The 24150-nt window shown below is 38.3% G+C and overlaps 1 protein-coding gene across 1 annotated transcript in view; it reads right to left on the bottom strand.

Moving 5' to 3' along the window:
• The window catches only part of ZNF292 (zinc finger protein 292), a 93016-nt gene that overhangs the window by 21338 nt on the left and 47528 nt on the right, over nt 1-24150 (bottom strand). The window contains exons 3-6 of the mRNA XM_043438920.1: nt 21105-21259; nt 20838-20916; nt 18412-18547; nt 876-1078 (exon numbers count right to left, since the gene is read on the bottom strand). Coding sequence (XP_043294855.1) covers nt 876-1078; nt 18412-18547; nt 20838-20916; nt 21105-21259 — 573 coding nt within the window. The remainder of the gene's footprint in view (nt 1-875; nt 1079-18411; nt 18548-20837; nt 20917-21104; nt 21260-24150) is intronic.

The raw sequence follows: 24150 nt of genomic DNA, 5'->3' as shown, positions 1-24150 counted from the left end.
ATCTACTCAGGGGATCGTGCACCTCTGTTAATCGTCCCCTCTCTCTCTTATTTCAGCTTTTCCCTTTGCATATCCTAAAATCTGTCCCACAATCCCTTTGTTCTCCATTCGCTACCGCTCTAGAATCAAAGGATACTTATATTAGAGATATAAGACATATATACACATCACTGTCCAATGTATTATAGTTTTATCTATTCTCTTTATATACATATTCTGCTTTTTTGATCAACAACTTTCAATTCTCCTACCCAGTCTTCAACTTCATTTTGGAATTACGAGTCCTCTAAGATGCAAAATTCCATTTGGATTACGATTCTACTTTTAGAAATCTGTAGTATAAAATACACAAATACATGAATACTATGCTTTCTGCCAACTAGAAGTGAAAAAAACACAATCACTGGTCTTACAAAGAAAAACTAAATATGCAAATTTAAACTATGCAAATAAATATATATATAGATAGACAGATATAGAGAAATATCAGAGGAAGAGAGAGAGAGTATTATTAGGGGGAAGACATATAAATTTTTTAAAGTTACTTAGTTAAAATAAAATCTGCAAGTATTGTGAAGTCAGGTAAAACTGAAATTAAAGCCCAAACACTAATATAAAATGCTAGCTAAATTAAGCTACCACCGTCTTTCTGATAAAAAAGAGCCAACTTATTTAAAGTAGAAGCCAGGTGAAATGTTTACACAGAATCCTGAAAGCTGCTTACAATCACTATCTAAGAGCACATCAAAAATTTAGCACTGATAACAATGGCTCTTCACGATTTAAGAGAAAAGGAAGTCAAAGACATTCTAATATAATTAAAAATTATTAGCTTTACTTAAAAAATAACTACTAACAAAAGAAAACATACTCACCTCTTCGATTAACTTTTCATTTGGTGATGATGTACAAAGACAGACAAGGTAAGTTTGCTTAAAACTACCTTTTGTACCAATCTCTGGATGGTCAGAACACAGCTTTGCTAGAGCAGTTGCTTGACTTAACTGATTTGTTTTGATTAGATGTTTAATTCTCATATCCAACAAGATGGGACCCTCAAAAGCTAAAAATTCATTCACTTTAAAAAACAAGACATAATAGATTATTAACATTTGGTAAATAGTTCATTTGCAATACAAATACTTACAAGCAATATTTGTTTAAAGCACAGAAACTAAACTTTTTTGTTGTTGCAATTTTCTATCATTCTCAGACTAGCACAAAATATTTGATCTTATAAGCAGAAGATGATCATGTAGTTAATTTTTTAGAGTTGTATTAAATACTTTAGCCCCTTAAAGTACTATTTATAATGATTTACAATGAGGTGAGTTGAATTCCTGATTATAAAAATAATTTTGCATTGAATTCTGAGTCGGTGTTATTAAAATTATATTAAATTCTTTCTCCCACAGCTTTTATTCTTGAATTATCAGGGGTTAGCATTTCTAGACTTTTGCAGGGCAAGGGCATTACACACTTATATGTGTATACGCACAGTCCCTCAGCTGTGCCTGACTTTTTGCAATCCCATGGACTATAGCTCGCCAGTTTCCTCTGCCCATGAAATATTCCAGCCAATACTGAAGTGGGTTGCCATTTCCTACTCCAGGGCATCTTACTGACCCAGGGATTGAACCTGTCTCTTTTGGCATTTCCTGCAATGGCAGGAGGATTCTTATATGGGTAACCCCAAAAGGATGTTTGGGTATTCTAGAAGATGAAATTCAACTAATATTGTGTTCAATTCTGTTGATGTATTTTCATTTTAAAAGGTGAAGTCTGCGCATGCATGCTCAGTCGTGTCTGACTCTGTGCGACCCCATGGATTGCAACCCGCCAGGCTCCCCTGTCCATGCGATTTTTCGGGCAAAAATACTGCAGTAGGTTGCCATTTCCTCCTCCAGGGGATCTTCCTGACCCAGGGGTGGAACTCGCATCTTCTGCGGCTCCTGCACTGCATGTGGATTCTACACTGCTGCGCCATCAGGGAAGCGCTATCTTGCCTTAATAGGAGTCTTAGGACAAATTTAAATTATCTATGGAAAAATGAGGGGTTGGAGGGTAGTCTGCTGAAAGTTCTCTAGGTTTTCAAAGTATCAACCAATAAACCTCAACACTTGCTTAAGACCCGCTAATGTATAATAAATATTCATTCTGTTCAAACTTTGAATTTCTGAGTGCTTGTCTGATCAACTACAAGGAAGAATTTAACTTTTTTTTCTAATTTGTGAAGGCAACTTTAAAATTTAACAAACACAAATTTAAACTTTTCCTTAAGTTTTCTTTACCAGGATGAAAATGGTGCTTAAAAGTTTACTTGGTGATGGCTAGCCAACAACCTTTGGAAGACTTTCAAGTGATAAAATTTTATATGCCCTATAAATAAAACAAGATTTCTCAACTTGTGAAAGGACTGGAAAACATGTCTAGGAAGTAATTTGTGGGTTAGAACATGGAAAATAAAAGATGTTCTTCCTCTTTGTAAATATCCTTTGCTACCATTTAGTAACTTTGGCTCTAACTATACTCCACTATGAAAATATTCTTCTATAAAATAGTATGATCAAAGCTCCTCAGTATTAAAACCATGAGCACATAAGCAATTTAATACAGTATCCCAAATTTCATTCTTTTCTTGAAGTCTAGACCTTATTCCTGCTACTCTCTATTCTTTACACATTAAACTACACCAAAAAAATATATATATAAAGACTAAACACAAAGAAATAACACTATTTGTATAACCCTATGGTACCTCTGATGGTATGTCTGACATACATAGGGCATTACTTTTCTTTTCAATATCACACGATTCTGTTAGGACAATTACACTGCAAATATCCTTTCATAGCTTAGCTCAATAGCCAAAGCAAAATCTGTAAAGATTTTCAATGAAAACACTAAGGAAATAAGAGTTTTTAAAAAAAGATATTCTGGCTATAAGTTATGGACTTTAAGAAACAGCCTGAGGTTCCAAAAAACACTAGTGGTAAAAAGCCTGGGAATTATTTCACATACTCCCACAAAAACTCATACTCAGTGAACTCTGAAGATCATAGCAAAGAAATTATTTAAAGGTGGCAACTTTTAAATGAAACTAATGATAATAGAATTTCAAACAGTCCCTAAAATCTCAAAGAGCAGCATGTAGTTAGAATGACAAATTACACAAAATAATTTCTGTACTAATTCAAGTAGAATAGAATATGTTACTATACATTGCAAAGACATATTTGTGTGTGTGTTTTTAAACAATGGGAAACCATTGCCACACTTAGCGCAAAACAGATTTCAAAGAAATATAGAACATTAGAGCGGAAGGAGCTTCACAGATCGTTTTGTCCAGCTCCATTGTTGGGCAGATGAGTAAACTGAGGCTCACGGAAGGCAAACGACTTCCTAGGGTCATAAACCCAGTTATCACAGAACTGGAACCAGAAGCAGACCAGTCCTGCAAACTTCCACCTTAACACAGTGGTGCAATGAGAAAAATAAAATTCCTCTTTAGCTAGTGTGCCTACTGCTCGTTAGAACAGCACTTTAAGTAACAGAGCTGTGAAGTAGCATTCGTTTTCAGAGGAAAGTAATTATGTATTCTGAAGCTCATGGTTCAAATGGATCAAAAGTAGATTTCATTTAACACTCTATTCAGAACCTCCCCCTATGGGAGGGAAACTCACTCCCCACATTCCTCCTCCTCCTTCTCCATCTTCCTTTTACCTGCTTTCCTTTCCCCCATTCCTCTATATGTTTCTCTATTTCTCTCCAATCCAGGACATGTTTTCCTTACAAAGTTATAACAGCACATCAAAGATTATCAGACTCTTGAAAAAAAGCTTTATCTTTATCCTTGAGTAGCTAGTCACATCAAATTTCACTCCCTACCCTGCTTTCCCCACCCTCTATCCCACAAAACTATAAAATACATTGAATTTTACTTGGGTAGCCTTTTTATCTATTTTCTGTGTAATTTATGTACTTGGGAGGAAAAAGCAGTTTTTATTTACTACATTCAAGCGTATCAAGAGATCTGGATGACCTACAATGGCAATGTAAATGAGTGATACTGTCAGTTCAATTAAAGTAATAACGGCCTTCTTTCCATAAAATGCTACTTACATAATAGTAAAAAGAAAAACATGAAAGATAGAATTAATTTTTAAACTATTACAATATGTAAGCTGAATATTTGTGATAAATCTTTATATAAATATTAACTGATCATGTACCATACACCAAAATTGTAGGACTTAGTTCTGGACTCCCCCCAAAGTGGAGTCAAATCTATTTACCGAGTGTCTATCTCCACACTCAGATTTGCACATAATTCCCCTTGCAGCATCTCCAGCTAGCTGGTTCCCAATCATCTCAAACACTGCATACAAAAATATCTATGCCACAATATGTGTTATAAAACTAAAGAGAACTAAAAGGTGGTGTGAAAATTTTCCTCTTCTCCCTTGTTCCTCCTTCTTATCCTAACCTACAGTTCACCATACAATCCTGTTATTTCCAACTCCTAAATACTTAACCCCATTCATTTTTCTCCACCTATACACCTACCATTCACCCCCTTCTCCCAGCCAAAATTGTTAAATCTCTCAGATGACCCTGTTGCATTCTGCTAGTCTTTCTAACACATCTCCGCTAGGACTCAGGATGCTTTTCCCCCCTGCTCTGAAGAACATACTCAATTCTCTTTTCCCAGCTAAAATTTCCAAGTGGTTTTCCTTTGCGTTCAAATGGTAAATTCCAAAATTCCCATCATGACCTTCATGAATCTGCATCACCTATTCCATTAAAAAAAAATTATTTTCTCTTAAGATCGATTCAGCATTTGAGCAAGAAGTAAAAAGGCATCCAAAATAAAAAGGAAGAAATAATATCATCTGAATGCAGATAATAGAAAATCCTAAAGATTACACACACACTAAATAAATTTAGCGAAGTTGCAGGATATCAAAACCAGAACACAAAAACAAGACGCATTTCTATACACTAATGATGAACAAACTGAAAAGGTAATTCAGAAAACAATTCCATTTATAATAGCAACAAAAAGAACAAAGTGCTTAGCAGGCCTGACCAAGAGAGTGAAACACTTGTACAGCGAGACCGATAACCACTGGGTGTGCGCTAAGTCGCTTCAGGCATCTCCAACTCTTAACTCTTTGCAACTCTGTGAAGGGTAGCCTGCCAGGCTTCTCTGTCCATGGCGTCTCCAGGCAAGAATACTGAACAGGTTGCCATGCCCTCCTCCAGGGAATCTTCCCAAACCAGGGGCTGAACCCAAGCTTCTCTCGTCCCCTGTATTGGCAGGTGGGTTCTTTACCACTAGTGCCGCCTGGGAAGCAAACAGATAATTTGAATTCATGTCGCTCAGACATGTTCGACTCTTTGCGACCCCATGGACTACAGCTCACCAGATTCTTATGTCCATGGGATTCTCCAGGTGAGAATACTGGAGTGGGTAGCCATTACCTTCTCCAGAGATCTTACCGACCCAGGGACTGAACCCAGGCCTTCCACACGGCAGGCAGATTCTTTCCTGCCTGAGTCAGCAGGGAAGCTCTGCACGAAATTAAACATTACTGAAGAAATTAAAGACGACACAGGAAAACGCAAGGAACCCCATGTTCATGGATTTGAAGACTTACTGTGGTTAAGACGGCCAACAACCCAAAGCAAACTATGGATTCAATGTAATCCCAACAAAACTGAATGGCTATTTTGAAGAGATAGAAAAACTGACCCTAAAACTCATATACAGTCTCAAGGAACCCCAAACAGCCAAAACAATTCTGAAAAAGAATGAAGTTGGAGGTCTCACACTTCCTCACTTCAAATGGACTACAAAACAATCAAAAGTGGCGTAACAGACAGCAATACAGGCAATGCAACAGAATAGAAAAAGCTCAAAAAAAAAAAAAAAAAGAAAAAGCTCATCTATGGCTGATTCATATCAATGTATGACAAAAAAAATAAATAAATAAAAAAAAAAAAAGAAAAAGCTCAGAAAGAAACCCTCACTAAATGATCAAATAATCTTCAACCAGGTGGCAAGACCACTCAAAATAGGAAACGATAGTCTCTTCAACAAATGGTGCTGGGTAAACTGGATATTCACATGCAAAAGAATAAAATTAAACTCTTATACCATATAAAAAAAATATGAAATGAACTAAAGACCTAAATATAATACCCAAAACTATAAAATTTATAGAAGAAAACAATGGGGAAAAGCTTCAAGAACTGGACTTGGCAATGATTGATTAGGTATGATACCAAGGGTTAGCCAAGAACAACAAAAAAATAAGACTACATTGAAGTTAACTTCCTACATCAAAGGACAGAATCAACAGAGTAAAAAGGCAACTTACACAATGGGAGAGAATATTTGCAAATTATATGTGATAAGAGGTTAATGTTCAGAACATGTAAAGAACTCCTATAATGCAACAACAGCAAAAGCCAAATACTCCAATTGAAAATCGGCAAAGGACATGAAGAGACACTTCTCCAAAAATGATACACAAATCGAAACTACAGTGAGATATCATTTCACACCTGTCTCAGAATGGCTATTTTCAAAAGCACAACAACAAAACAAAAAGAGAAAATAAATGTTGGGTGAAGGTGAGAGGAACTGTAACCTCTGTGTCCTATTGACAGCACTATAAAATGATACAACCTCTAAGGAAAACAGTCTAGAAGTGCCTCAAAAAATGTAGCTATCCCCTTCTGGAGGTCACAGAAGAGGTCAGACGAGGGTCTCAGAGAGGCATCTGCACTCCCACGCTCACAGCAACCCTGCTCACGAGGGCCAAGAGGCAGAAGTGATCCAAACGTCCATCACAGGCGAGTGGACAGGTAAGTGTGGCACGTACATATAATGTAGTATTATTCACCTTTAAAACAGAAGGAAATTCTGTCACATACTAGCAGGTTGTATGTGGAGGACATTATGCTAAGTGAAATAAGCCAGTCACAAAAACGTAAATATGCAGTACGACTCCGCTTATACCAGGTGTTTAAAGCAGTCAAAGTCATAGAAACAAAACGCAGAATGGTGACTAGCCAGGGACTGGGAGCGGTGTATGGGAAAAGGAGGGAGCTACTGTTTAAAATCCTTTTGCAAGTGATAAAATTTTTTTGCAAGATTAAAAAAGTTCTGCAGATCTGTTTCAAAACAATATGAACATACAAAACACTACTGAACTCTTCCTAAACTGTACACTTAAAAATACACTTAAAAATGACTAAATGATACACTTTATTTTGTTTTTACCCCAAGAAAAAAATGCAGTAAAAAAATCAATTCAGCATTATTAGTCCAAAAAATTCAAATTCAGAAATTTAAGAAAAGCTTAACATTTCCTTCACCCAACCTCTCACCCTTTCCTGGAAGAACAAGCTAAATTTCAAGAAACAGCATTTTCACTCAAGATTTCAGAATTGCTTAAACTGCCTACTTTGTCATTAAGCCTGAAACTTCATGATCGTAACTGATTTTTGACATGATTGATATAAAACAGAATTTAAATAAATTTTAAAAATTCCATGTTACAGATGAACCTAGTGAGTCTCTGGGAGATAGTGGAAGACAGAGGAGCCCGGCGTGCTACAGTCCATGGGGCTGCAAAGAGTCAGACACAACTTAGCAACTGACCAACAACAACAAAGGTAAGTAAGTAACCCTAAAATTTTCTTGTGGAATAAGATTTAATTATTACTATTACATTTAATTGAATTCTCATGTCTTTATCCATGTAACATGATAATGAAATCAGACTCAGAACAGAAACAATGAATTTTTCTAGGATGTTTAGAAAAGCCAGGAAGTTTTTGTCTTAAAATCATTAATAGTAAAAATAAAATCTTGGTGGTCACCATGTATCTAGTTATATAACAGTAGAATATAATTAAGGTTAACAAAATGCAAAATAAAACCTCAGTCTGAAATGGGAAAGTGAACACTTCTACAATTTTACTGCAGTTAAATTCCATCAGCTCAATTCTATCCAGAGTCACTGATCCAAGTAAAATGTACACAGAGAGCAATCTAATTTAGCAGTGATTTTTTAAAATAAAATCCAAAATGTTCTATTTATTTTTTATAACAAGTCAAGGTCAGTAAGAGCAAAAGGGAGAGAAGGCAAAATAATTTTAACTTAACAACAACAAAAAAAACCCAAATAGAAATGGTTAGGAGAACTGTATTTCTTAAGCTTATTTCATGTATAATCTACAAGATGTTCTTTTTAGTGATTTTATATAAGAAAATGTTTTAACACTCAAAAAAACTGTCAACATATTTAAATGTAGGTTTCAGAATCACCCATTTTGGTATTCTATACGTAGAATATATAGGTGAAGATATACACAGGCCCATAAAAAATACAGGAAAAGTTTCAACAAGTCAAAGAACTAGAGATTTCTATCGGAAAACAAATTCAGCTGCATGTAATCAGATCTGGCCTCATTTCATCTGTTCTCTCCTCCCATCTCTTCCTTTAAAATATTATCACATCGTAGGTATGCTAATATCTGGTAAACCAAGCAGCAAGTTTTTCCTGTTTATTTTAAAATGCCAAGTTTATTACTGAAATAAAGACTTATTTTCTCACAAAGCTCTGAAGGATTTATAAGTACTGTGGAAAATCTTAAGCTTTAGAAATTTCCTTTGAGCACCAAGGAGTTCAAAAAACAAAAAATGAACCACAGGCCTTAGGATTCAAGAAAGAATTGGCAAGCTGGTAAAAATACAATTTATGCAACTACAAATTATTCCAAAATAAAAGGGAAAGGGCTGAAGGAATTCAGTGTAACTGTTAGTAGGGCGCTCTTTCAGAGTTTAGATTTTTACAATAATGACATATACAAAAAAAGAAAAAACAGCAGGGTCAGGACCAAGGATGCATACACCATCAATGTCGGCACCTGGTACTGACCTCCGCAAACTGTCACTGGAAAGATGGCCCCCAGCTCACCGACTGGACTGCCCTGGCGGCTCAGTGGTAAAGAGTCTGCCGGCAACGCGACCTTCCAGAAAAGCAAGGCAACTCAGTCTAGAATCCTTGCCAGGGGAACCCACGGACAGAGGCAGCCGGCAGGGTACACTCCACGGGGCTGAAACAGTGTCAGACGCAGTGAGCAGCTCAACAAGCAGCGTCCGAATACGCTGGACGTAATCAAACTGGTGCAGGCGGGTAGCTTCTTGAGAAGGGTCTCTGCTCCTTGGGTTTGATTATTCATTGTTTATGAGGACAGAGAGAATGGTGGGTCTGATAATAACCTTTAGATTGAAAAGGATAGAACAATGGAGCAAATGGAAACAGATGGGAAAATATAATTTTCAAAATGGGACTTAGGTACATTTTGCAAACTGTAGATTAGAGGAATAAATATATTCCTAAGAGCCTTAAAATTAATACATTAAAAATATGACTTGTGAGTGTTCAGGAAATAAAAGTGACTGTTAAGAACCAAGAAAGATTCACCAAACAAAAATTAGGTTACACTTTTACAAAAATTATCTCAAAATGTATCACAGACCAAAATACATAACGCAAAACTATTAATATGATACTTCCAGGAGATAAAGTGAAGTCGCTCAGTCGTGTCCAACTCTTTGCAACCCCATGGACTGTAGCGTGCCAGGCTCCTCTGTCCATGGGGTTTTCCAGGCAAGAATACTGGAGTGGGTTGCCATTTCCTTCTCCAGGGTCCAGAAGATAAGAGGAGAAAAATCTATATGATCTTGGGTTTGGTGATTATTTTTAGATAAAACAAAAGCACAATCCATGAAAGAAAAAAAAAATAAGTTGGACTTTATTAAAATTTAAAACTTCTGCCCTCTGCAAGGCACTGTGAAGAAAAATGACAAGTCACAGAGTAAATGGAGATATGCGCCAAGCTGCTACCTGCTGAAGGACCTGTATCAAACCGCAACAAAAAGGAACCGCGGGTGACCGAGAAATTGTCATACTGAGCAAGTCAGAGAGACAAGTATCATGGCATCGCTTACATGTGGACTCCAAAATAAACAGAGTACAGATAAAGCTATTTACCAAACTGGAAGAGTCACAGATGTAGAAGACAATCTTACAGTTACCAAGGGGGAAAGGCGGGGATTAAACCGGGAGACTGGGGTAGACACATACACTCTACCATACATAACACAGGCCAGTTACAGAGACCTGCCGCGCAGCGCAGGGGACTCCACTCAACTCTGCAGTGACCCACACGGGAACAGGGGCCGAAAAGGAGGCTACGTGCGCGAACGGGGGCTACGTGCGCGAACGGGGCTACGTGCGCGAACGGGGGCTACGTGCGCGAACGGGGGCTACGTGTGTGAACGGGGGCTACGTGCGCGAACGGGGCTACGTGCGCGAACGGGGGCTACGTGCGTGAACGGGGGCTACGTGCGTGAACGGGGGCTACGTGTGTGAACGGGGCTAGGTGCGCGAACGGGGGCTACGTGTGTGAACGGGACTAGTGTGCGAACAGGGGCTACGTATGTGAACGGGGCTACGTGCGTGAACGGGGGCTGTGTATGAACAGAGGCTACGTGCGTGAACGGGGCTACGTGCGCGAACAGGGGCTACGTGCGTGAACAGGGGCTACGTGTGTGAACGGGGCTACGTGTATGAACAGAGGCTACGTGCGCTAACGGGGCTACGTGCGCGAACGGGGGCTACGTATATGAACAGGGGCTACGTGCGCGAACGGGGGCTACGTGTATGAACAGAGGCTACGTGCGTGAACGGGGGCTACGTGCGCGAACAGGGGCTACGTATGTGAACGGGGCTACGTGTATCAACAGAGGCTACGTGCGCGAACAGGGGCTACGTGTGTGAACGGGGCTACGTGTATCAACAGAGGCTACGTGCGCGAACGGGGGCTACGTGCGCGAACGGGGCTAGGTGCGCGAATGGGGGCTACGTGTGTGAACGGGGCTAGTGTGAGAACGGGGCTAGTGTGCGAACGGGGGCTAGGTGCGCGAACGGAGGCTGTGTGTGTGAACGGAGGCTACGTGCGCGAACGCGGGCTGTGTGAACGGGGACTACGTGTGTGAACGGGGGCTACGTGCGTGAACGGGGCTACGTGCGCGAACGGAGGCTTCGTGTGCGAACGCGGGTTGTGTGTGTGAACGGGGGCTACGTGTGTGAATACACATATGTATGTATGTACGAACGGTTCACGTTCCTGTACAGCGGGAACTAACACAGCATTGTAAACCAACTATACGCCAGTAAAAAACACCAAAAACAAAAAACTCAACTAAAAGAGCAGAATATATAAACAGATCCTTCTCCAAATAAGATATACAGCTGGTAACTATTCACATGAAAAGATGTTCACAATCATCTGTCTGTAGAGAAACACAAAGCAATGGGATATCATGACACACCTATCAGAATGGCTGGCCACCTGATGTGAAGAGCTGACTCAGTGGAAAAGCCCCTGATGCTGGGAAAGATTGAAGGCAGGAGGAGAAGGGGACAACAGAGGATGAGATGGTTGGATGTCATCTCCGACTCAATGGACATGGGTTTGGGTGGATTCTGGGAATTGGTGATGGACAGGGAGGCCTGGCGTGCTGTGGTTCCTGAGGCTGCAGAGAGTCGGACATGACTGAGCAACTGAACTGAAAATTCCCAAAATAGATAAAATCAACTACCAGTGAGAATTCAGAACAGCCTGCAGAATGCTATAGTTGGGCAGCTTCTCACAAAGCAAAATATACTATCTTTCTCCTAGGTATTTACCCAACTGATCTGAAAATTTATCCACAAAAATGTGTATGCAAATATTTATAGCAGTTATATTCATAAATGCCAAAAACTGGTAGAAAACAAGATGTCTTTTAATAGGTGAATGGATAAACAAACTGTGGTACATTCTTACAATGGAATATAATTCAGCAACTTTTTTTTGAATGAGCTACTAAGTCACTCTAATACATAGATAAATGTTACATGCATATTGTTAAATGAATGAAGGTAGACTGAAAAGTCCATAAATGTGGATAAGTAATTGTCATCTGTTCAGGAGAGGGTTGAATAGGTGAAGCACAGTTAGTTAATCTTTTTTAGGGCAATGAAACTATCCTGTATGACACTGTAATGGAGGATACATGATAATATGCATTGGTCAAAACCCAAACAACTTTACGGCACAAAGGACTCCAAAGGTAGGCAAATTTGAATATGATTTAGGAGGTTGCGAAGCCCAGGACAGATTGCAGAATATGGCAAAAGATTCTATCTTACAAATGTGATGAAAGAACTTCACTGAAAGAGATGGAAGAACGGTATGCTCACCTAACGGGACAAGAGGAGTCAGTGCGGATATGCAGAGGAGCTGTGTCCACGGATTCCACAGGGGTACAGGTTATCAATTCTGAAACTACTACACATATACTAGGAGTAAGGAAGGAGGAATATACGGAGGGTCTGTAGTAAAAAAAGCAAGTCTGAAAACGCTACATACTGTAAGATTCCAAGTATATGATATTCTTCTGAAATGAGAGGTTATAGATAATCAAGAAGAGAAGGTCAGAATGATCCAGGTGCAATAGATTAGAGCTGGAGACATCTGTATAACTCTCACATATAGTTTAATACAGATACAACTGGCCACATACACATTTATAAATACGTGTACACACACAGATTAATTATACCTACATACATTTTTTTACTCTGTCTGCTCAGAGTAAACAGAGTTTACTCTGTTCTGCTGAACTAAGGTTCCTTGGAGAAATAGCTGATTCTAGGACTGGAGCAAGAATTATGCAGAATAAACCTGAAGCATCTTGTAGAAACAGAAAACAAGGAAGTACTCAAAAACGTAACCCACAACCATGGGGATATGTCAAAGGGACAGAGAAGTTAACTTGAAGAGTTCCCAGTGGTTAAAGCTGAACAATTTGATCAACGAAATAGTGTTGGATTATCACCAAAGCATAAAGTAAATATCAGTGAGTCTATACTAATTAAACAGATAAGGAAGAAAAGACAAATCTCGAGCTTTCTTGGTAATACAGTGGTTAAGAATCCGCCTGGCAATGCAAGCAATTCCAGTTCGATCCCTGGGCTGGGAAGATCCCACAATTAAGTCCAGGTGCCACAACTACTGAACCAGTACTCTAGAACCCACGAGCCGCAACTGCTGAGCCCAGGCACTGCAACTACGGAAGCCGGCAAGTCTAGAGCCAGTGGTCTACAACAAGAGAAGCCACAGAAATGAGAGCCCACACACCACAACCAAGAGCAGCCTCCGCTCACTGTAACGAAGAGACAGCCCGATGCAGCAATGAAGACCCACTGTAACTAAGAGAGAGCCCGATGCAGCGATGAAGATCCACCGTAACTAACAGAGAGCCCGATGCAGCGATGAAGAGTCACGGTAACTAAGAGAGAGCCCGATGCAGTGATGAAGACCCACCGTAACTAACAGAGAGCCCGATGCTGCGATGAAGACCCACCACAGCCAAAAAATATATGTCATCTTTAAAAAAGAAAAGACAAATTGCCTGTGGAGAACTCCAAATAATCTGTGTAGATACTGCCTCCTCAAAGGGGTGGAGCTTAACTCTCCAGCTCGTAAGCGTGGCCTCTGCATGTGGTGACTTCCTCCCGAAGAGCACAACATGGAAAGGTGGAGAGAATAATTCCACAGAGAAAAGCCCAAAAGGCACACGGCCTCAGCCAGCTGACCAACCTCAACACCAACAGTGAGGAAACCTACCTACTGCCTCAGCCAGCTGACCAAGGCCAACACCAACAGTGAGGAAACCTACCGACTGCCTCAGCCAGCTGACCAGCGTCAACACCAACAGTGAGGAAACCTACCTACTACCTCAGCCAGCTGACCAGCGTCAACACCAACAGTGAGGAAACCTACCTACTACCTCAGCCAGCTGACCAAGGCTAACACCAACAGTGAGGAAACCTACTGACTACCTCAGCCAGCTGACCAAGGCCAACACCAACAGTGAGGAAACCTACTGACTGCCTCAGCCAGCTGACCAAGGCCAACACCAACAGTGAAGAAGTCATGTTGATTATAGGTACCTTTGGTGTGATGACAATGGCACTGGACCTCAGTGATCTTCCTCCCCAACCCATAAGCCAAGTACTAATCCTGCGAGCAACATCAGACAGATCCCAACTGAGGGAGATTCTACAACACTCTTCAAAACTGACAAGATCACCAAAAACAAGGAAAGTCTGAAAATAATGTCACAGCCAAGAGGAACCTAATGACACATGATGACTAAATGTAATGTGATATCCTGGATGGGATCCTAGAACAGAAGAAGGATATTAGGTAAAAACCAGGGAAATCTGAATAAGGTACAGACTTTAGTTAATTCTGATATTGCTTTATTAATTGTGACAAATAGATCATACTAATGTACAACAATCATAGTTGGGAAAACTGGTGTGGAGTATTTGGAAAACTATTCTAAAATAGTTCATTTAAAATATGATTAGGTCAGGGACTTCCCTGGTAGCCCAGTGTGTGAGAATCCACCTTGAAATGCAGAGGACATGGGCTCAAACTTCTTTTGGGAAGTAAGATCCCAAACGCCTGGAGCAACTAGGCCCTGAGCCTCAGCTACTGAGCCACACGCCCTGAGCCCCTGAGCCACCCTAGAGCCCGTGAGCAGCACTCAAAGTCTCGCACGATGAAATGAAGATTCTGTGCACTGCAACTAAGACCAGACGCTGTCAGATAAATAAACAAAAATATTTTAAAAAACATTAATGTCAGACTAACCTCAATAGTAAACAACCTTACTTAACATAATTCTAGCCAAATAGCTCTTGCGGTCTTTCATCACAGCATCCTTAGAGATAAAAAGGAAGGCCATGGACCAGACACAAGGAAACAGGCCTATGTGGTGAAACAACCATCATCAAAGGGCACTGGCCGAAAGACTCAAAGCAAACAAGACAATTTCTCCAAGTATTCCAGGGGCTAGGTTTTTGGGTATCACCTTCTTGATGGTCATTATCAAGAACCTGGATGCCAACACGGTGTATGCTAATAATATCTTCTTAAACTTGGAAAGACAAAACCCTGGAATTAACAAAACCAAGATTTAACATAATATGGACAAGCTGCAGAAGCAGAATGCATTTAACACTTTGAAATTTAAGAAAAAAAGAAAAAAAGGAATACTTTGTATGCCAAAATACTATGTATAAAAATGCAAATAATTTGAGTACTATGTATTTTTTTAGAAATTTTTTGTGATTTTAGTAACCTCACTGAGTTTCGAGAATGATAAGGCCACCCCAAAAAGGTAATGTCATCATAAGTCACACTAAGATGAAGAGGATGGAGTGCCCGTGACTTCAGAGCCGGCCAGGTCGTACTTGGGGTTCACGTTAAGTTTTGAGAATTACACATGAACGACAAACAAGATGCACCGAAGTCAGAAATCAGGACTGTATACTTAAGAGTCACGCCACACCGGGGCAGCTTTTAGTCCCTTTAGAGGGATCTGTACTTTGTTAGGTATGCATGGCTTTAGGGGTAGCACTAGATCCAAAAGAGAGCAACTCTAAGTACATAGATCTTCACAATTTACACAATAAAGATTATCTAATATAAGAGCAGCTATTAACGGAGTGAATTACATAGTTACCATTCTCTCTAAGTGTTCAAGCAAAGGCCCATTCATTTACCAGTGAGTGATGTTTTAGAAGGGAGTTAAAACTGAGTAAAAGATAAATGATCATTCAGTGCCTTTCCAATTCTGAGATGAAAGGCGCTGTAACATGTAAGCCTGAAGTTCCTGTAATAGTCAAAGGCCATCTACTTGAATTACACTGGTTTAATTATTAGAGTTACGTTATTCTAGGGTACTACAACCTTAAAGTGAAACCAACATTTTTAATTGAGTCCCATACACCCTCAATCCCTAAATCAAAGAACATTTCTTGGTTCAGCTGGCCTTTGCATGTGTGCCATCACGACCAACGCTTTGCGACCCCATGAACTACAGACTGCCAGGCTGCTCTGTCCATGGGGATTCTCCAGGCAAGAATACTGGAGTGGGTTGCCGTTCCCTTCTCTAGGGGATCTTCCTGAACCAGAGATCAAACCCAGATCTCCTGCACTGCAGGTAGATTCTTTACCACTGAGCCACCTGGCTTTAGCAGTTCTAAAATTAGTCAATAAAAATTAGTTATAAATCAGAATTAAGTTGATTATCCATTGTTCAAATATTACATCAAAACTTCCGACGCTTTGCTATAAACAAACTAACACACACAGCCTGTTACAGTGTACCTACTACTGGCAGAGCTCTACTCTCATCAAACCTCACAGGCCAGCAGCGGTTAAACCAAGGGTCTGGACAGACCTTATAAAAAGCCCAAGTCCCACAGGCTGTACAACTGCCCAACCTGAAAATGTAAATAAATCAGCGGACACGCGTAACATTTTAACTACGTCAACACACACTTCGAGTCTATGTGATTACCCACAGAGTAACTGCCACCAAAGAAGCAGGTCTAAATAACAGGGCCAAATGAAGACTACAGCTGCAGTCTCTCAGTCACGTGACACCTCTGGTTACGTCACAAGTCACACTGAGATCTGGCCACCTACAGTCTATCTGCTACTGTAGAAACTCCTTCTGCTTTATGACCCAAGTGATTCCAGTAGCTATGCCAGGTGAGGATCATGAAGTAACGGAGCACAGGGATGGGCAGACATCTGTTACAGAAACCATGTCAGGCGCATTGCAACAAGGACGGACACTGAGCACACATTAAGGTAAATTTTAAATCTCTGCAAAGGTAAAGGTTCTATTTTTCTGTATTAGCATAATGTGTGAGTTTGGCAAAGATGCTCTTCAGAAACTGACAACAGAAAAAAGGAGTTAAATCTTTATTTAAGTGAGGTGTGATTTTATTTTATTAGGCTGGGTGCAACACGGCATAGTATAAAAAGGACAGAGCTGGGGACCGCCCTCCAATTCCCAGCTCCACTTCACATCACTGGCAGTGTGATACAGAAAAGACAACTCATCTTTCTGAGCCTGTATTTTCCCACCTGTAAAACAGGGACAAAAAAAGATCCTACTTTTCCACAGGATCATTGTGAAGATTAAAAGAAACCAGGCATATAAAAGCACAGTACAAACAGCAATAACTATACAATGTAATTTGGTATCATTATTAATATATTATATCCACTATTTCTAAACCTGAGAAGAGTAAAAAGTAGAATTTAATTATAGAAATAAAAACATAGTGGTAATACACTGGGGATAAAAAAATAATACACCAAAGGCAAAAAGCCCCTAAGACTCTCAACCTTTAAATGTTGTTCTTATTATTCTAAATAATGAGGATCTATTTCTCTAAGAATAATGTAACTAATCTGTGGAAACACACCAAGGGCAGTAACACAAATGAACTTTCAGTGAACGCCAAGAACCAGACAACACTGCTAAAACTATCCAGAAAGGTGTGGAAATGTTGAGAGAGGAGTCAGGCAGGAAGAGTCAGCTCCGTGAGGAGTTTGGAGATGAGCTGAGAAGTCTTTTGGTAAATGTCAAAGTACCAGAAGAGCTGACGACGGTGAGTTTACTCCTTTCTCAGAGCCTCAGAAACTGCTATCACGGAGCAAAATGCCTAAGCTTTGCCATCAACCAACAAGGAAAGCGACCATAAACAATGGAAGAAACTTTTTTATTTCTCTAGTTAAATACCTTGGGAAAACAGGGTGAAATCTGAGCACTTTCCTAAACAATCTGGAGAAAATATCACAGGTAAGAATATGTGCTCTTCTTCACAGCACATACAGTTTTTGAACTCTGAACATTAAGTGTTACACGTATTAGTGATTTAGCCATCTACTTCTAGTAGGACACCTATCAGTTTCAGTTTAACTGGGATCTTTATTGCCTAAGCTCATATAATAACAACAACAAAGCAGGATAAAGTAAGTCTGAGAAAAAACTGTTTGAGAAAGAGTACTAATCTTAGAGGCAGAAGACTTTAGAGTTACTAGCGTTAATCTTATCTATTTTGAGAAAAATCATTTAACTACCCTACTTTTGCTTCTCCATCTGTCAAATAAGTTATCAAATATAAGCTAGATTGCCACCTGTCAGGATGTTACAGAGGGAATTCCTCTGATAAAATAATGTTGAGAAAAAAACTGAGTTTCTCTGTTACCCTAAGATTACATAACCCTATAAATACATCTTCCCCCAATTTAAAAAAAAAGGTGAAGGGCCTCAAGCACCTCATATAAAATTTAAATAAAACGGTCCTTCTTGGAATATTCTGGGATTATATCAAAACAATTTTAAGTACTTATTTCCTCTAGTCTAATGATGCTTTTTTCTTTCTCTCTTCTCTCTAGAAAATTTACCTTTATCCTTATCCAATGGTTCCTGGGAAAGAATAGTGCACAGTACCGGGTTTTTCCACACCCCAGTCTCTTGAGCTAGAGTAGCTAAAAAATGCAATTCACAGCTGCCATTCTCCATCAGCTTTTCATGAGCTACCTATAAATATTAAATAAACATCCAAAGAATTACAACAGATTTTCAAAACCAAGCTTATCAGCCTTTAAATATAATACTAAACTTTTGAAAAATAAGACTTTAATCTTAAAATTTTCATGTCACATTACAAAGTGCTGCATTCTTCTGATTTTTAAAGATGAATTTCAAGAATAAGAATTATACTAATTATAAATTTTAAATAAATAAAATAAATTTCTAGAAATAAGTTCATATTATTTTTCCCCCAAGATCTAAATCAACAGTAAAGTTATTTCTCGAGGAAGCTATCAGAATATCCATAGCATGAAAGACCTTATACATTTTATATCCTCTGTTAGTAAAAAAATTTTCCAAAAAACTTCTACCATTAACAGATGACAAATTTACATCAAGGCCTAAATGACAACTTATATACACGTATTTCAATAAAAGGGACTTGTGAAAACAACTAAATGTATGACTTTTCATACATTTGTAAGACTGCATAGTCTTAGCAATATCCTATTAAAGCTGACACTGAACCTTGCTTACTTGTTTCCAAGTGTTCATGCAACTGGCATATTTTTCAGGCCACAAAAGACCAACAATTTTAAATCAATTCAGAAATTGTTTACTGAGAATTTCTGTGGGCCAAGTACCAGGGAAGAGAGCAACTAGTCCCTGCGTTTATGGGGCCTATCCTCTAGTTCGGTAGAGAAATGTTTAGTTAAAACACAGGCAAAATAAAATAAATGTAGTTAAGCCGGTATAAAATAAGCCTGAAGAAGCTCTGAAATGAAAGCAAAGTGTCATGGAAACTCTTAAAGCTCATGCTATGTTTGTATTAAAAATCTATTCCTCAAAACCATAAAAATCTCACTGAAACAAGTTCAAGGGCCTTAAGATTTTTTTTTTTTTTTTGAGCAAATGCCGAGAGCTACCATACTGGGATTTAGTTATTTCCTTCTCATTAACACACATGAAAAAGTATCAAGTAGTGCTATTTCAAAAGGAAAGTTTCAAAGTTTACCTTATGCTGACAAACAAAATTAGTATGAGGAATTCAGTATTATATTTGCAATATAAACTATCTACTTAATTAACTCTGTGGTAGAGTGTATGTGAGTACCAAACTATGAAAATAGTTCTGAAACAATCATTTACCTAAAAATAACCACTTGCAGGGAAAAAAAACCTGAGACACAAGTTATTGCTATGCTGAAGTAGAAACTGCATGATCAAAAAGTTAGTTGCAATGTGACAAACAGGACAAGACACTTTCAACAGTTATTAAGTATCTACTATGTGTAAAATACTATGTGAAATCCTATGGTATAAAGACATGAATCCTATCTTTAAGAATTTTGCAAATTAAATTTGCAATTAAAATAGATTTTAATGTTTAATGTTAAAATAGAAAAGTTGACTTTTCTGCCTAACTATAGTTTATTTCACATGCTTCTAAAATCTGAGACTAATCTACTTTTAATATTTCTTCTATGCAAAAACATAAGGCCAAAAGGTATTTTAAGAACTCTGGATAGAGGAATAGAGAGACAACTATACTTTCTGAGATTAGCTGGCAGGAACATTCTTTTAAACTAACCAATTAATCAAAATTTACTTGAAGCTATAATATATCCAGCACAATCTAGTGCTTAAACAAAATTTAATATTCTTGAAATACTCCAAAACAACTAAGAGCTAAACTATGTAGTACTTTTATAAGTAGAATCACAGCACTAAGTAAAAGAGATAAAGCATGTGTTTTCAGATACAGGAGAAAGCCTGGGCTATGGAATAAAGAATCTCGGTTCAAATTACTACTCTGATATTAGCTGTGAAAGTATGGGCCAATAAATACTGTAGAACTGAGCCTCAGTTTCCTCACCTTTAAAATGGGAAAAAATATAACCTACCCCCACAAAGTTTTCATAAGGATTAAATGAGGTATGTTAAATTCTTATAAAGCACACCACAATTTTCAGCAATTAAACTGTTTGTTTGTTTTTTTTTAAACTGTTTCTAAACACAAATGAGGGCATTTTCTTTTGTGTTCTCTTACTGCCGTGGCAAAGTTCTAATTATTTGATCTTGAAGAACTGTGCAATATTCAATCAATCTACTTAAGTGTATATATTCATTTAATAAACATCTTGACTAGGTGCAAGTCATCACTGTTAATAAGAACAGCAATTAATGTTTGTCATCACTTAAATCTTTTACATTTTAACTATAAATAATTTATTCAGAATAAAGAAAATCGCCATAAAATATACCTATGTTAAATCTAGTAGGTAAATATTCTCACCTGCACCAGTGTCTGAAATTGCTCCCACTGCTTATCAGATAATTCAACAGGCAGACACAGCAAAAGTTCAACACAGCTTCTGAAAAAACAAAAAGTCGTAAGGATACAAATAATTATTAAAATTTAAAGTAAAATAAGAAAAATAATTCTAATATTATCAGTAGACTCTCCATAACTCTTTAAAATTAAACTATCATAAGACCTGAGATGCAGAGTTAAAACAAAAAGCTTAATCTAAGTTTTTTATTTACTCAAAAGTTTACTTACAATGCCAAGCGTTCCAGAACCAAAGCTACATTTTCACATTCAGAGGTAAGATAAGGTCGGGCTTTCACGTAACTTTGGATAGCCACTGTGTATACCTCCAATAAAGGTAAAGGGTCTTCTGAAGTTTTCCACTTCTCTGCATATTCAAGGAGTGTCTGTTTGGAAGGAATAATAGAAAGTATTCAATGTAAATCAAAATACAAATTGACAAATCAACTGTTTTTCTTTCCTCCCTAGGAAATTTTGAAAAATTATTTTATAAAAACAAAAAGCAGTTTATACAGATTAAAATATTAAAAGTAATAGAGCCACAATCCAGCAGCTCTTTGTAGGAGAAAATAATAGTTAATTCATCCAAAAATAGCATCATTTCATGAAGTCTGGTTTTAAATAGTGCAAGCATTCTCTTCTATCTTTCTGAGTCAAAACGCCATCTTTCACCCCCAAAGTTCTGAGATTTAAAAGTTATTTTAAAAAGAAGATGTGTGGGCAAGTTATATTTGAGCAGGCATGCAGTGAAGAATTTCAAATATTTGTTTTCTATTTTTCATGCAAGGAACATAAAACTCAAAATCTAACAATAAATGAATCACATTATGGACAGAAAAGACATGAAGTATTTTCAGTTATAAAAAGTAATATTATTTGCATATTACTGCTTTATGACAAGTTTTATCATTAAAAAAATCAATCTAAAGATGTTCGGCATACATAAAATCACTATTAAAGATTTTGAGAATGATTATAAGTTCAAGAAATTTTTATAATAAAGTGCTTATTTTTTAAAATAAAGAACACTCTTCATTCCTTAATGAAGTAAAGAGTTCAACTATTTTACCTCATCAAAATTATTAAAAGGAAAAACAAAATGCTGCTTATCCTACAGAAGTAAGAAATGGAAGAAACTGGCAGCAGTAATTAGACACCCACTTGTTCTACAGCTATTAAAACCGTTACTTACTAAAAACTATCTAAAAGGTTCTACAATTATGCTAAATGAAGTAGAACTCTAATTAAATGTTTTTATAATATAGAAGACGACCACAATTAGTCCTTCTCACACTTCAAGGTTTAAGACTCATCAACACATGGCAAATTTAGGTGCTATTTCCTAGAAAAGAGGGCATCTTGAAGGAATACTCCATGAGGTCTTGCTTGTACCCTCTGGCATACAGAGGAAGCTTTTTAAAAACGTGCAAGGAGGAAAGTAGGAAGGACAGAATTATATTTTACTATCAAACACTCAAAAGAAAACACTTATTACCTTGTCCTCTCTACAACCCTGTAACTACTGGAAGTAGTAAGCAATCAGAGAGAATGAGGAATAGAAAAGGTAAACTAGTAAATTAAAGAGCAACATAGTAACAACTTATTTTTCTGAGTAGTCATATATTCCTAAACCCAGACCCTCTCCAAGTTGGACAGAAGCACAAATTACTTGAAGGCCTAGTACTTGGAACTGGCATGTGAAACAAGAGCAGTCTGTGGGACTGAGTCCTTTCCCTGTGGAGTACGACCTAACTGAACTGAACTAACTGAACTGAATTGGAGGACACCTATTTGGCGTCAGAGAGTTTGAGAAGTGGTACTGGAAAAAATGCCACGTGTTTATAAAGTTGTCAGTACAAATCTCTCAATAGGACTTGGAAAAATCAAAACAAAACCTACCAAATGAATGGAAAAATCTGCATTCTGGAATTGTCTTGTGATTATCCCTCTATTTCTAGGAATAAAACTTAGCATGACGTTCTGTGTCTAAAAAATGTTAAATGTGCAAATGTTGTCATGGTTGGTTTTAGTGTTTTCCTTGGTTATGCAGGAGACATAAGAAACCCGGGTTCGATCCCTGGGTCAGGAAGATCCCCTGGAGAAGGGAATGGCTACTCACTCCAGTATTCTTGCCTGGGAAATTCCATGGACAGAGGAGCCTGCTAGGCTACAGTCGCCAGGGTCACAAAGAATCTGACACAACTGAGTGTCTAACACTTCACTTTGGTTATTTTATGATATGATGATATGATGCAGGATGACTCCACTCACACCTTCAAGGTTTTTGAAACTGTAACACCAACCATGAACAGTATGAAAAGGCAAAAAGATAGGACACTGAAAAGATGAACTCCCCAGGTCAGTAGGTGCCCAATATGCTACTGGAGACCAGTGGAGAAATAACTCCAGAAAAAAATGAAGAGACAGAGCCAAAGCAAAAACAACACCCAGCTGTGGGTGTGACTGGTGATGGAAGTAAAGTCTGATGCTCTGAAGAGCAACAATGCACAGGAACCGGGAATGTCAGCTCCATGAATCAAGGCAAACTGGAAGTGGTCACACAGGAGATGGCAAGAGTGAGCATCGACGTCTTAGGAACTGGTGAACTAAAATGTACTGGAATGGGAGAATTTAACTCAGATGACCATTATATCTACAACTGTGGGCAAGAATTCCTTAGAAGAAATGGAGTAGTGATCACAGTCAACAAGAGTCTGAAATGCAGTACTTGGATGCAATCTCAAAAACAACAGAATGATCTCTGTTTGTTTCCAAGGCAAAACATTCAGTATCGCAGTAATCCAAGTTTATACCCCGACCAGTAATGCTGAAGTTGAACAGTTCTATGAAGACCTACAGTCTTCTAGAACTATCACTCCAAAAAGATGTCCTTTTTATTACAGGGGCCTGAAATGCAAGAGTAGGAAGGCAAGAGATACCTGAAGTAACAGGTAAATTTGGCCTTGGGAGTTTTGCCAAGAGTACGCACAGGTCATAGCAAACACTCTCTTGCAACAATACAAGAGAGGACTCTACACATGGACATCACCAGGTGGTCAATATTGAAATCAGATTGATTACATTCTTTGCAGCCAAAGATGGAGAAGCTCTCTACAGTTAGTAAAAACAAGACGGGGAGTTGACAGTGGCTCAGATCATGAACTCCTTATTGCAAAATTCAGACTGAAATTGAAGAAAATAGGGAAAACCACTAAGACCACTCCGGTATGACCTAAATAAAATCCCTTATGATTATACAGTGGAAGTAAACAAATAG

This window comes from Cervus canadensis, chromosome 20 (assembly GCF_019320065.1).
Source record: "Cervus canadensis isolate Bull #8, Minnesota chromosome 20, ASM1932006v1, whole genome shotgun sequence".
NCBI classification, from domain to species: domain Eukaryota; kingdom Metazoa; phylum Chordata; class Mammalia; order Artiodactyla; family Cervidae; genus Cervus; species Cervus canadensis.
The sequence above is the reverse complement of the archived record's forward strand: the minus strand, read 5'-3'. Positions and strand labels throughout refer to the sequence as shown.